Raw genomic sequence first — 15,252 nt, 5'->3', positions numbered from 1 at the left:
CTGGTAATTTTTTTTATTTTAATAAAACTAAATTTGTTTTTTAGAATCTATTTGCATTGTTAGAAATAGTTATTTACTTTTTAGCTTGGTTTTGTAGTATTATTGCAATTTTTTACAACTGTAGGCTTATACACGTTTTAAAAGTTATTAGTTTTTTAACTAACAATTAAATAAGAGTTTTTTTTTTCATTATATATTACAATCTTTTTTAGTCCATCTTTGATTAAAAGTCAACATACTTATTTGTTGAGTCATGATAAATAAAATAAATGGAAGTTGATTAACTTAGCTCCCTAATAAAAAGTATTTTAACATCAGGGCATCACATGGCAATCAGAAGAAATCTTTCCCGCCAAAAAGAACTAGTGTTATATGTTGGGGGGTTACCCACAAAAATGCCAAAAAGTGTGTACAAGGATTACGCGTTGAGCTGCATTAAAAGCGGTGAGTTTTTGCAATTTTTCAAAATTCTTCGTACGTTTTTCAATAGAATTTTATTAATGTGTTAAGTTTTTTTCAATGGCAGTTTTTTTTTTACCTAAACATATTTTATAGTTTTATAAAAGTTATATTATCCTTTAAAAAATTGTTAGACCATTTTCATTTTGAAATCAGTTCAACAAAGCTCAGTTAAGTTGAAAACATTTTTAAAACTAACTCATGTACGAATTTTCGGCCGTAATAATTTTCATTAAATATTAAAATAAATCAGCAAACAAAGATCCAAAACGGAAAAACTTTATATTTATTTGCACAACTTCTCACTTTTTAATGTTTATACATCCTCATCTCTACTTATATGCAAAACTTGCTTTCTGTTTACAACATAGTTCGAATGTGAATGTCATCTAAAAAAGGAATTTTGATTGATATGTAAATTGTGTTGGCTTCATGATGTGCTGAGTCATCTTTTCCTCGAACAAACTAACAATAACAGATATTTTGTAAATTGTTAATTTTTTGCTGCTTTTAAACGTCAGTCACCCTTTCAACATGTTTCTATTTCCAGTAATTTATTTTCGAAAATAGTCATAAAAAAACAGAGCTACTTAAAAAGCGTTGTAAATATTAAGTTGAATTTTATTTCTTGCCTTTCATTTAACATTTGTTACAGAAAAAGTCGAAATCGGACCAATAATAGCAGAAGCTGGTAAGTTATTTTTGTTATATATTTTTTTTAATGAAAAAAATATTCTAGGCCTTCGATTTATGTACTCATAGTTTTTTTTTTTGCTTATATAACAGATTTTCAAACAACCTTTGTTCTGTATGTTAGTATACTGTTACGTAAGTTTGGTCATAATGAAATTTTATTAAACTATTATTCAGTTTTAATAAATCATAAATTTCAAATGCCATTAAATTATAATTCTATTTTTCGAAAGTTTGAATTAAAATAACAAAATATAATTCTTTTTATTTTTCAATGATTTTGTAACTACAGTTATGCTTCACTTATAAGAAACAGAAAATAATTATGCTTACAGTGTAAAAGTTAATTTAGTGTGTTAACATTAGTATTTTATTCTATAAGTATTTTTTGAATAGGAAAATCTCAACCTAAGTTTTGTAAAACCTTTGCATTTAGTTGTCAAAAGTATAACTTAACTAAACTTGAGTTTACTTAGTTTTATGTAACTGATATCTTAATCGGAGTTATTAAAAATCTAGGTTGCTTCTTTGTCACATTTAAAAGCGGCACATCAGCATCAAACGCTGTTAAAAAGTTTCAAAGTTCAGAACTGTGTGAAAAACAACCTCATTTAAGACTCCTTCCCTTCATACAACTGGTAATTGAATTTGTAAAGTGATTTATGTTGATAAAATACCTACTGTTTGGCAATTTGTTTTTTTACCAACTTTTCAATATGCAGGGCTAAAATTCTTAACTACACTGCCTAGATTTGTTCTTTAAATCTACATCTTCTTTTATTTTTACAAATGCTAACTTCTTTCGCAATAACAAAAAACTTTATAAAAAAAAAAAGCACCACAGCTGATTTTTTCTTTACTCGAAATTGTCTTTATAGTTTACTGTTAACCAACTCGCAAACACCCGATCAAATTGATCAAACAGCCCACCGAGCTTCATCAGGAGGAACAGCAGGGCAAGAGCAAGCTGGACCCGCTGGTGGTCTTCATCAACCCGAAGAGCGGGTCGGCGCAGGGCAGCCAGCTCTACCAGTCCATGCAGGAGGAACTCAACGACCACCAGATATTCCTGCTCGACAAGGCAGGCGCCTTGCCCGGGTTCGTTTCGCGTTGAAATGTTAGCACTTTAACATCCGTGCAGGTTTAAGTGTGAATAAAATCACTCTTGTAGAAATTTGTATCAGAAGTGCCTACGAAAACTAGTGTTGTTTATATCAAAGGTTTCCGCACTCGTTAAAAGCAGTAAACAGTGTTTAATTAAATAAAAAAGATTAGAGTATAAATTTTTTTTTCGACAAAATCTGATACTTTCATTTTTCTTGCCAGCTTGTAAAATTTTGTTAAATCCTTTCAAAAATAAAGTTTAAAAAAATGATAGTCTAGAGCAGTGGTCGGCACGCTACTTCGAATCCGTGAACCCTAAATCACAAAAATTAAATTCTATGCATCCTAAATTGCAATCTTCAGCGCCGCTAGTGTTTAAGAATATGTAAAAACTTTTAATCGTTTTTTTTAATAATAATTCGGTAACACCAAGTTAATTTTTAAACGCTAACTTTAAACTAACCACTTTACCCTATCCATTTTAATAAACTTATATCGATGATCTAATTTTTACAACAATATATTACTTGTATCACCCTGGTCTAAAATACTAACTAGATTGGTTTAATACATTGAACATTCCCAATTAACAATCAGTAGTCTTGGTACTTTTTATTGAATGGTTAATTTAAATATTTAGTTAAGTTAACTTAATTATTTCATATTAAGCTGATTAATATAGTTATTTTTAATGTAACAAAACGCTTTTAAACAATAAGAGTTATTAAAATTAAACATTATAGAATACTAACACGTTTAATTCGTTTTTAAGAATCTATGAGGTTTGCTCACTTCAGTTTTTCTTTGGGTGGCTAAGGGTGGAAGAAATTTTACATAATGTAACAAAATAAAACTAGGAGAGTACAAAAATGGTCGTTTTATTAACAACAAAATGGTCAATAAGATATCAAGGTTGAACATGTCTTAAATGTAGAAAGATTAGAAAAAAAATAATTTAGTTTCTGCACGAAAAAAAAAAATTCAAGTACCCCAAACTAAGTTTCATGCACCCCAAAAGTCTCGTGCACCCTAAAAAAATTTTTATGTACACCGTGCGGACCACTGGTCTAGAGTATGTAACTTTTTTTTAATGTCTTACCCCTATTATTACTACAATTGGATCTTATAATTTAATCTTAAAGTAAGCAATTTTATACGATAGTTTTGTTTATGTACTCTATATTCTCCAGATTTTCTTACTTGACATAATTTATGTGCGTAATCGGCTGTAAAGCTCATTTATATAAAACTTATCGTGTATAGCATTTTTGAAATCTTTTTTTATTCCAGTATAACTGTTACTTGTAAAGAGTGAATATTTTTAAGCGGTTGCTTTTCTTATGAAACTAAAATTGTTGATTAATTGTACTATATTAAAATTTATACAAATAAAAAATAAAAAAGAACAATATAAACTTTTTTAAGTTTTTGTATACGAAATGCAATGTTCAACAAACAAAAACAAACTTTTAAAATAAAATTTAAAAAAATTATTTAGTTTTCAAATTAACAAACAGATGGTTTAAGTATTAAATTTCTATATTTGTATAGATAGTACGTACTTTAGTCGTTAAAATTTGTTTTTCCATTATTAGAATTTTTTTTAAGTACCAAATAAAGTTTTACTATACAAACTGATATAAGCTTCAAAGAGTTAAAGAACTTCAAAGTTACCACTTAAGTTAAAGTTTAATTTCATAGCTTTAGTTTGTTATGCTAATAAATAGAAGTACAGTTGTTTTTTTTTTCTTTGATATAATATCTGACATGCGCAGTAAAATCTGTTTAGAGTTTCACATAAAAAAGTTTGCGCAGTGGCTTAATAACTAATTTTGTATTTTAACAAATTTATTTCGTTTCTCGCAGCTTGTACGCCTTCCGCAAGATGTCCAAGTTCCGGGTGCTGATATGCGGCGGGGACGGCACTGTGGGGTGGGTGCTTTCCCACATCGAGATGTGCCAGCCCCACCTCGCTTGCAAGCGACCGCGCGTGGGCGTCCTCCCCGTTGGCACTGGCAACGACCTCGCCAGGGTCCTGGGTTTCGGCGCGGGCTGGACGGGCGAGAGCGTCCCGCACATACTCAACCAGGTTTGAAAAGTTTGTATTTTTTCTAAAACTTTTGACCTATTATAACAATAAATACTGTATTAATTACTTGATATGAACTAAAATATTTTTCAAAACAGTTCTAAATAAACTATAAGCTTGCAATTTGAAAATAAAAACACACTGAGTTTGATTTAATCCATTAGAGGTAAAATGAAATATGTTAAACTGAAGATTGTTATATACTTTCAGATAGCTGACTCGGACTCGGTGGAGCTGGATCGGTGGAACATCATCTTCGACACCAACCCCAACCAGCAGCAACATCCCCAAGAAGGGGAATCACCGAAACAGCAGGGGCCCCTCCTCCTCTCCAATGCGGTTCAGATGGAGGACTCCCTGGTAACGACGCAGCAGCAACCCTCGCATAGCAACAGGAACGGGGGAGTCGTTCGCCACGGCAACAGCAAAAACCGTTCCGGGTCGCTGACCGCCGATTCCGCCGTGGCCCGGATGGTGGTCATGGCGCCCGTCAACATCGTCCGCAGCGTCCAGGACCCCAAAGTTTCCCCTCCGCCGAAACACCACGACGATTATGACGTCGTGAGTGAGGAGGTGGACAATTTGCGGAGGGAGGGATCCGCCAGGAGGCTCGTCCACATCCTCAGCATCAACGACGACGACTGCGACCTGGCGAGCGAGTGCGGCGACGACGTCATCGCGAGCGGCAGGAGCAGCAGCGAGGAAAGCGTTTGTGACGTCACGCCGGAAAGCAAGAAGGCGGCTTGTTGCGATGACGTCAACGAAAAGAAGGATTCCGTCACCACGATGGACAAGTTGGTTGAAGTTTTAATCAGTTTAATATAAATTTCACGTTAATTAAACTTTTTATACTAATAAATACCACTTAGTTTGATATTTTGTTAAGTGTTTAAACACAGAGATTTTTGAATAATTGAAAAAGGTTTAAACTCCAAACAGAAACTTTTCTTTATTCGAATTGTTGTATGCATGTATTTAAAAAAGATATAACCTATGGTAAGTGTAGAGTATTTATTTTAGGATTTTGTCTAAGAACTTAGTCTATGAATCCCAATTAATACTTATTCTTGGTTAAGACAAAGGTTTTCAGATCTTAATTTATGAAACTTATTTCCTTATCAAAAACTGCATAGAGTATGATTATTTAAACAAATAAAAATGAATTAATTAATCATTATTTGCAACTTTATTTCACAGCGATGAAATTTTCACATCGGTGGTGGAAAGCAAGACGGAACAACCTTCGGATTTGAAAATAGAGCGGCCACTAGCGGACAACTCACTGAAAGTTATGACGATGAACAACTATTTCGGCATCGGGATTGATGCTGAACTTTCGCTGGCGTTCCATCTGGCGAGAGAGGAGAATCCGGAAAGATGTACTAGCAGGTGAGAAGTAAATCGGAAGCTGTTTAAAATATTATTTTATTAGTTATGAAAAACAGTATTTAAAAGTTGTTTCTAATAGTTGGCATAAGAGCTTACGTGAGTAGTACATTCATGTTTTAAATCATTTGCTTTATCTTTGCTTGTTTAGTATCTAATTTTAACATTTAATTTGAGTGAGTTTGTAAAAATAATATTGTATTAGTCATACTGTCAATATTTGTTTTTTCTAAAGTAAATATAGCCTGCAATATAAAAATATTTTGATTAGAAATGTTTTTTTCTCTTAGCTGTAATTTAAAATTCTGCTAGTATTTTATTTTTCAGTAGTATTAGTTTAAACTTTAAAGTCTAAAGGAGAAGTATTTTTTAAATGTAATGACATTGTATTGTAGTTATTATTACGTTTTTTTTTTCAATTAAGAACGCTATTAAGCATCCAAGTCATCGAGTTTGTTTGTTTAATATAAAGAAATATTTAAAACGTTAAGCCGTCTACTAAGTGTTTTATTTATATGTCCAGACTTTAAAAACTTTACGTCAGAAATAAGTTATTTATATATATATATATATACATATATACAAATAAACCTTTTTATTAATAAAGCCCTTAAGGTGGGCTCAGTGTGAAAGATTTGATTTATCAAGTTAAATAACTTAATTATATCTATCTATATATATATATTTATATATATATATACATACATATTAAAGTGCTTGTTAACTTCATTTAGACTTCGAAACAAAGCGTTGTACTTCAAGGCCGGGTTGAAGAAGATGGTTTCGAAATCCATCAGTTTGAATCACGTTGTTGAGCTGGAAGTGCAGCACAAAAAAATCGAACTCACCAACATAAAAGGACTCGTCTTTCTCAACATAGCGAGGTAAACAAAAACGAAACTGTAACTTGTGAAATTTCACATTAATGTGCTAATATTTTTTAGTGTGTTAAAGCAAATTTCTAAATTACCATTTCAGCATATAAGTCTAAGATACTTATCTAAGATAGATAGTCCATTTTAATATTTTCAAGTTGGCGTAACTCCAACATGATTAGTAGCTTTCTTCCTTAAACACTATCGTCATGACAACAGTTGGGGAGCGGGCACGAAACCGTGGGGCTCGGCGACCAGCAAAAGGTTCCAACCGCCGCGGATCGGCGACGGCCTCATGGAGGTCATCGGAGTGAACGGAGTCACCCACGTGGTTCGAACGTTTTGTTATGCAAAATTATTTTTGGCGTTTAAGAGCTGAGTAGTAAGCTTTTATTTATTATTAATTATTATAATTATTGTTTTATATTCCAGGCGCAAATATACAGCGGCATGAGGTCGGCGACGCGGCTGGCGCAGGGCGAGTTCGTCAAAATCACGTTGAAAGCGGAGGTTGCCATGCAGATAGACGGGGAGCCGTGGATACAGCCCCCCGGCACCATCATAATTTCCCTGTCCCCGTATCGGGTCGGTTGCCATGACGACTTGCGTTTCTTTTAGATATGATGAGTGTTTTTTTAGAAAGCGGCATTAGTTTTACGTATTATAACGGAAAATATTATGATCAAATGTTTTTGGTTTTTCGTAAAAAGTAAACTTAATATCTTCATACCTAAGATTTAATTGTATTAAAATAAAATTTTCAAAGTAAAAGTTATGTATTCAAAACAAATATTTTCAATTCTATCGTTTGAAAGGTATATGGAATTTAACGCATGTTTAGCTTTTGCATTAATTTTTTTAATTTCCTGCGTGTGTTAAGTATGTCTTAAGATTAAAATAAGAAGATACCCGAACTTATATGTTAGTCTTAATGTTTTGACTTTAGCTCTCTCCACTAAGTCGTTGTTATCTCAGATACAAAATTTATAATTAATTTTGAGACAGAGGAAAAAAATTTATACGTTTTAGTAAATATTTTTTGTACTTTTTAATATAATTATGATTTTACAGCCCATCATGCTGAAGCCTCACGGAAAGAGGAAGAAGTTTTCATTTGCAGCAGCCAGCAACCAGTAATGAGAACAACGTGGAAGTTATCACACTGGTTAGAAGTTCGGAAGGTTTCGTTGGCGGTTGAAAAAATTTCGTTTTTTATCTGAGTTTGATGCTTTGAGAGAAAAATTTGAGAATGTTTTTAAAAGGTTAAATGATTAAACAAGCCGGTAAAGCTGTAGTTTAATTTGAAAATGTTTTTAAGTTTTACAAACTTGTTTTGTTTAGGAGTTTTTATCAAAGTATTTAAATCATTTAAGAATGAAGTAAAAATAAAAAAACGGTAAGTAAAGTTATTTGAAAATTTATTTTATTCATCTTTTAGTATTAAGTCTGCCAATAAATACTACCTTTTTACGAAACCGGTTTAAACATCATACTGATTTTTCGTAGGTTATGATTCTTTTGAATTGGTCAAAACCACAGCAGTAGTGTTAGTTTACTCTGATCTAAAACAAATTTGGCAAGGTGACTTTTTTAAACACCAAAATCTCTCACTCCGCTCAAATTTCCCGCCAAAATTACGAATATGTACTTTTTGTTTAATTTCTTGTTTTTTTATTTAAGTTTTTATTTATATGTTGTGCTGCGTTATAGCTCGTGTTAAGTTTTAGTAGCGCGTTCAAAATCATAAACGTTGACGTTCATAACTCAATAACTTTTCGTTGTTTTTCGTTATTTTTATTGATTGTAATAAAATGTTAAAACATACAGTGTCTTCTTAGCTGTAGATTACAAATATAAAAATGAATCAGTATTTTACTTACATCATTTTGAAAAGTTTAAATAAAAGGTATAACTTCTCTAATTTTAGAAATATTTTTTCATATATATTTTAAGTTTAGAATTATTTTTATCATATATGTTTTAAGTTTAAAAACAACTTTTAACTATTTTTAAACGTAATAGTAGTTTTAATTTTTATTCAACCTTAATATCTAGTTTTAAAGTAACAAAAAGCATCCAACAGTATTGTTGATTAATGTTGTTAAGTATATATCTACTACTTAATTACTTAAAAACTGAACTGTTTGTTATTAATTTTAATTTAAGAAAAATAGGCTAAGTAAAACAAATGCAAGTGTTTTTATTGATGCATGATAATAAAAAGGTAACAAAAACGAAAAACACGTCAATTTTCCAGTCCATTTCTTTAATCCATTTTTCTTTTTGTTGACCTTAATATGAAAAAAAGTTACTTTCTGTTTTTCGTTGTAAAACTTTTATTTAATTTTTCAATTTTTAACAGTTTTATTATTTCAAACTATTTATAAGATAAATAAAATGATTTACATTTTACTTGTAAAGTTCCATATCGTCCATACTGAAAAAAAGGTTTGGTTACATTAAAAAGTGCTGTAAGTTTTTTTCAGATTATATGTATCTAAACTTAAACTCTATGGAAGAAAAACAAACTGTTATCCTAAATATTTAATTAAATAAAAACAGAATTGTGTAAACACTATCATCTACTTAAAATCATAACATAAATAAGTTTTAAAAATTACTAACAACTTTTGAAATGCCTTATCAAATTCTGAATTAGCTTCTACATTTTCTTCTTCTATTTCATTATCAAGCTTTTTTTCCTAAGTAAATAGTAAAGAAGATTGAATGAAATTTGTTTTTGAAGATGAATTACGTACGTTTCTAAAATTAAGTTTTGATAATCATTTTTAGACTATCGTTTGATAATCAAACTAAATTATCTGAAAACAATTTTCTTTTACTTTTCATCTTTCTTTTTTACAATCCAGTTGAACAATAAGTAGCTTTTCATTAAATTTTAATTATTATGTTTTTTAAAGATATATTAAATAACTTTTAAGAATTAGCTCTAACTTTCACCAACAATGTTTATTAGTCAAATTTCAGTTTAGAAAAAATACTGTACCTGGCTAAATATTTGTTCTAAAAATTTTGCTAATGTTTAAAGACATGTGTATTTTAAACTATGCTTTTGTAAACTAAACATAATTTTAGTATTATAAGCCTTGTTGCTTTTGAATATAATGTCTTTAATAGTTTGTAATGACTTTGGAAAGTAAATTGTTCAATTGAAGAATTTATAAAGTAATATTTACTTAAAGCTTTGCTGGAAACTTTTTTTTTATCTAATTTTACACAAATTCCAGATGCCTTAAAACGAAATTTTATCAGCTACATTTTTATCAATGAACATTAAACTAAACAAAAATTAACAAATATGATCAACAACTGTAAAAAATGAAAATTTAAATCTAACTTTTATAACTAAAAGTTATTGCTAGTTAGTAGTTGAAAAAATGCTAAACTAAACCAATTAAAAGCTCCAAATCGAAAGTGCAGCATGTTATAATATAGTGAAGCAATAAAGCAGTAACTGTTTTGTGTAAGATTTATACCAGAATGTACAAAACATTTTAAAATGGTCCTACGATGCAAACTTAATTTCTTGTATATATGATTAAATGTGTTAAAGTTATAATTTTTAGAATAGAGATTTTATTGTTATATTTTTTTGATTATGAGGATCAAAGTTAAGAAATAAACTATTGATCAACCATTAAATTCGACATACTACTTTTTTAATTTGATAAATTTAACTAATATTAATCAAAGGCAACTCGAGCATTTAATTTGTGGAGCACAGACAATCTTTAGAAGTAAATAAGCTCCGAAATGACCTAGGTACTATTTTGCTGAAGTTTAAAAATTGAAACTTAAAGTTACAACTGATCTTAAGTCAATTAAAACTTTTTTTTCTATTCATTATAGCTTTCTACGAAACTACCTAGAGCCCCGCCATTGGTGAAAAAGTTATAATTTCAACTAATTAAAAAAAAACTTTTTTTTGAAATCTTCATTTATATTATACTACTGTTATTTTTAAATTAATTCCTAATTACTTTTTAGTTTAATTTAGTTGAGTAGTTTAAAGGAAGTTAAAAAAATATTAAAAAAGTTCTAACTTTTTTGTCGCCGAATCTTACCATTGTGAACCGTCTTCTGTTGTTTATTATAAAGTTATGTATAAAGCTGATGGAAGAATTCAAACCATGTTCAAAAAAGTTTTTTAAAGGTTTTAGGACAATTAAAAAGAAAAAATATCTATAGGATTAAGAATTAAGTATTAACGAAACAACCTAAAAAAACTTTATAAAGCTAGTATTAAAGTTATTGCAAAGTAAAATAAGCTTAAGAAAATTATTCTTTAAGTTTCACTTAGTTATTTTTTTGTTTGATAACTACATGTCTATCTTTGTTCTACTACAAGTTTTGAAAACTTATTTTGAAATTTTGTTACCTAGGATCATCGTACTTTGAGTTTTTGTCCTTAAAATGAAAACTTTCATCGTTTACTTTAAAGTTTTTATTCTGAAATTAAAAGAATATTTTAACATTTATTCATGAATTAACTTATCAATCTTATTAAATACCTTGATTAAAAAGTTTATAATGGGTAGGTAATTGATAAATAAGGATTCTTGATGTTAGTTAAAGTTTGTACTGTATTTTTTTTCAGGACATAAAGAACCTTAATAGTTAATTAAGATATTCATAAAGAAAATATTTATGAATAATAACCAAACTTTATTCAAAAACACTTTTGTAATTTATTCTGTTTGTTTACTTATTTTATTCATATCTGATTTTTTTTGTAAACAAACATTATTGTTATTTAAATACAACATTAACAGAAATTAACTTTTTATTACAATATATATTAATCTTAAATAAGGATGTAATATACTATAGTCTACAAAACATAACAATGTATTAAAAAAACTATAAAATTAGATTTTTGAATGTTTTTAAACTGGTCAGAAAGTTTGTAAGAATTAAATTTTTTTAAATTCTAACATTGTTTGTAGCTTTGTCACCGAATAAACTTCTCCAGTGTTTGTTGCTGTTTGTTATAAATAATATTTTAAGTTTGAAATTTATTTTAATTACGAATTAAGTATTTTTTAAACGTAAACCCACAAAAAAAACTTTTAAACAGACTCAAATTTTTTAATTCTGTACGAAATAGTAGATTTATTTTTCTAATGTGTATTTATAAAGAACCTAAATTTAACTAGCAAAACTTACACAAAAGATCGGGAAAAAAAATCTTCTTTTTTGTCAGACTCCTAAGATAAAAGTAAAATGTTATAGAATTTAAAATTTATATCTATACAGTATAACTTTGAGTATAAAAAAGATAACTCTCATTTAAAAAATATAAACAATATTAAAATTTTACCTTCTTATTGACATCAGCATCCAAAACGTTTTTTCTGTTTAGTTTTAATATTTATTTTCGATTTTTAAAGCTTGATACAAATTGTAAGTCATGAAATTATGTTTAAATAATGCATAAAAATATTTTTGTAAATACATTTATTTTCTTTTTCTTTAGATTTTCACTAGTTTTTAAAACATAACATAAATGTAAACTCTGAGAAATCTTTTATTATTTTTATAATTACCCTACGTTTACTTTTTTCTACTACTTAATGAACTTTAAAAAACTAAATGTTCTACTTACTTAAGACCATTGTCATTTACTGTTTCATCTTTCAAATTGGATTTATCATTCTGCAATTAAAAATAACTCAATTAATAGGAAAACATTATAAATGTATTTGTTTTTGTATAGTTCTTTATTTAAAGCAGGTATAAAGTTTTTAGTTACACTAAATAGTTTCACTGTAGTATAACTTACTTTAAACAATAAAAAAATAGTTATTTTTAAAGAGTATTTTTCATAATCATTTTTTACTAAACTACCCAATTTATAATAATTACTTTTCTAAGTTTGATCTCTATTAACACTACATAAAGCTTAAAATACTTTGGATCCGTGTCCGGCCCGATCCTAATTTTTAAAAAACTTCCGAATTCAGCCAAATGTTTTAAAAAAAATCCGGATCCGGTATATAACTAGTTTTTATTCTTAAACTAAAAGTATATTTTATTACTTATTCGTGAATTAACTTATCGAATTTGAATAGTAAAAGAGTCTACTAATTAAAAAAAAGTTAATTATTGTATAATTGATAGGTAACTAATAACATTCTTCGATGTTAGGTAAAGTTTGTAGAGTATTATTTTCTTCTCAGGACACAAAGAACTTCTATTGTTAGTCAAGTTGTACATAAAGGAAATATTAAAAGAATAAACTTATTTTGTTCAAAAGCTACTCATTCGAATTAAACTGTTTCTTTATTTATTTTCTGCATACTTGAACTTATTCACAAACAAAAATTGATATAATCTAATTACAACACTATCAAAAACTAACTTATTATTGCACAGGATATTAACTTTAGATAAGGTTGTAGCATACTTTAGTTTATGAAAATTAACAATGTACTTTTCAACCTATAAGTTTAGATACTTAAGCTTTGAAAATTATTCACAATATTTATGAGGATTAAGTTTAAAAAGTCGTCTAACACTGTTTGTAGATTTGTCTCCAAATAAACTTCTCCAGTGCTTGTTCCTGTTGGTTACGATACAATAGTTGACTTAGAAATTTACTTGTATTATAAAATAAGAATTTGCGTAAATTTAAACCCATAAAATATTAAAACAATTATTGGATTACTTTAAGTTATCAATGAACAGTTATATAATGTTGTTTAACTAATTCTTTACACCAAAGTAATGCTTTATTCCTTTGTAGTCTTAAACACCATATAAAGTTTGTTTAAAATTTTACAGTTTATAAAGTATGTCTAACTTTGATGAAATGAAAACATCTAAACTTAGAATTTTGAAGGTTTTGTTTTTAGCTTTATTCTGATGTAAAAACCTGAGTTTTATGCTTAAAAGTTCACTCATAGTTGAAAAAACTTTGTTTTAAAACAAACTCAAAAATATTTTCAACGAACTTTTTACAAAAAAGTCATATTTTTTTTTCTAATGATGTACTCTAAGTTTATAGACACATAAATTTAATTATCAAAACTTACACGAAAGATCGGGAAAAGAAATCTGCAATTTCGTCAGACTCCTAAAATAAAAATAAAAATGATATAGCATTTATAGTTTTTATTTGTATAAAATACTTAAGAACATAGAAAAACATAACTCTCACTCTAAATATTATGATTAATAATTATATTTTTTAAACTACTTAGCATTTGTTTTGTTTATTATTTGTAATGATAAAATTTATAGTTAATATTATCGATACAAAGATTGCCCTTAATTTCATAAATTAAGGTTTTTTTAAAACTTTATGTATTTAATTTAAACTGTACTAAATGTTATTCATTACACAAACTTTGTTACATAAGTGATTTAGATTTTTAAAAGCAATATATATATATACACATGTTTTTCTAACGTAATCCACCCATTAAATTTTAAAAATTTATTTCTAAGTGTGGAGTTTTTGTACCATTTAAAAGTAAAAGACTAGTATAAAAAACAACACAGTTAACAATTTATTGCAATACTAAAATTACCTTACTTTTCATACCAGCTTCGAAAATCTCTTTTCTGTAATAAATAGGTTCAGTTAATGTGTTGTACTTCTAAGTTGTTTACAAGGTATATTGTTACAGACAAATTTTGACAAATTTAATGAAAACATTGATTGTTTTAGCTTAGTATAGTTTATCAAGGTCTAAATTATAAACTGTTTTTTTTTTCAAAAGCTGGACTCGGATTTAAGGGCACCATTGACACCTTACAGTTCATAAGTTGTTTTTAGCAGAAATAAAAAGTTATATATAAATACATGATTTTATAATTAGGTAATTAATGTAAAAACGACTTACAATAACTTCAGGTCTTCTTCAGTTGGCTTCTGTTAAAAATAAAAGTATTTAAAAAGTGATTAACTATAATGGTTCAAAATGTCTTGTAAAATAATATTATAACCTCATTTGCCCATGAGATTTTTATCTTCAAAACACAAAATATCAGGATGATAAGAAACGATTTCATTTTCGAACACAACTTTACACAATACTGAACTAAACTTTATTTTATTATTTACAAAGCAACAACAATTGAAACATTAAAAAGACTTTCCTTTTTTTGTTAAACAGTAAAGTTATAAGCATAAAAAAGACTTGACGTTATAAAAACGATCTTTTCTAATGGACAATAATAAATTTTATGACTTTTTGTTTTTGTTAAAGCGTTTAAGCTTTTAACCTTTAATAATTTTTTAAAAGTAATAATGTTTAAGAAAGCAAAATTTAACTTTAAAATAATTTTCATAACTGTTACTAATGGAAAACTATATTAATAATCGTTTTTAAAATTAAGTTGCTGTCGTTAGCTTAAGTCTTAAGTTTCTATTGCATTAAAATTTTTCTATTTATAAACATGATTTTTCACCTTAAAGTTGTGTTTACATTTTCTTCTTAATTTTTCTATTGTTTTAGCACTTTTTTTATAACTGTTAATCTATTGTTAAAAGTTTTAGCCTCATTGTTTTATTTCTAGGGTTTCCTGAACAAAAAATACAATAGCTTTTAATTGTTATGCAGCGTATACGTTATTTAATAACAACAAACATTTTAGAAATACTATTAGTCTTGTTTGTTT

General features: G+C 27.9%; 1 protein-coding gene across 4 annotated transcripts in view; it reads left to right on the top strand.

Moving 5' to 3' along the window:
- The window catches only part of LOC145837840 (diacylglycerol kinase theta-like), a 41,117-nt gene extending 32,696 nt beyond the window's left edge, over positions 1–8,421 (top strand). For all 4 annotated transcript variants that reach the window (XM_082945294.1, XM_082945293.1, XM_082945295.1 and 1 more), the window contains 11 exons: positions 319–444; positions 1,115–1,150; positions 1,672–1,790; positions 2,078–2,250; positions 4,123–4,345; positions 4,556–5,139; positions 5,543–5,734; positions 6,466–6,615; positions 6,826–6,937; positions 7,039–7,191; positions 7,678–8,421. In XM_082945294.1, the coding sequence (XP_082801420.1) occupies positions 319–444; positions 1,115–1,150; positions 1,672–1,790; positions 2,078–2,250; positions 4,123–4,345; positions 4,556–5,139; positions 5,543–5,734; positions 6,466–6,615; positions 6,826–6,937; positions 7,039–7,191; positions 7,678–7,743 (1,934 nt within the window). In that variant the 3' untranslated portion in view covers positions 7,744–8,421. The remainder of the gene's footprint in view (positions 1–318; positions 445–1,114; positions 1,151–1,671; positions 1,791–2,077; positions 2,251–4,122; positions 4,346–4,555; positions 5,140–5,542; positions 5,735–6,465; positions 6,616–6,825; positions 6,938–7,038; positions 7,192–7,677) is intronic.
- The last annotated feature ends 6,831 nt before the right edge of the window (positions 8,422–15,252 follow it).

Source organism: Thalia democratica, chromosome 6, assembly GCF_965202585.1.
Source record: "Thalia democratica chromosome 6, ktThaDemo2.hap1.1, whole genome shotgun sequence".
In the NCBI taxonomy this organism is placed as follows: Eukaryota; Metazoa; Chordata; class Thaliacea; order Salpida; family Salpidae; genus Thalia; species Thalia democratica.
This window is presented reverse-complemented; position numbering and strand designations above follow the sequence as displayed.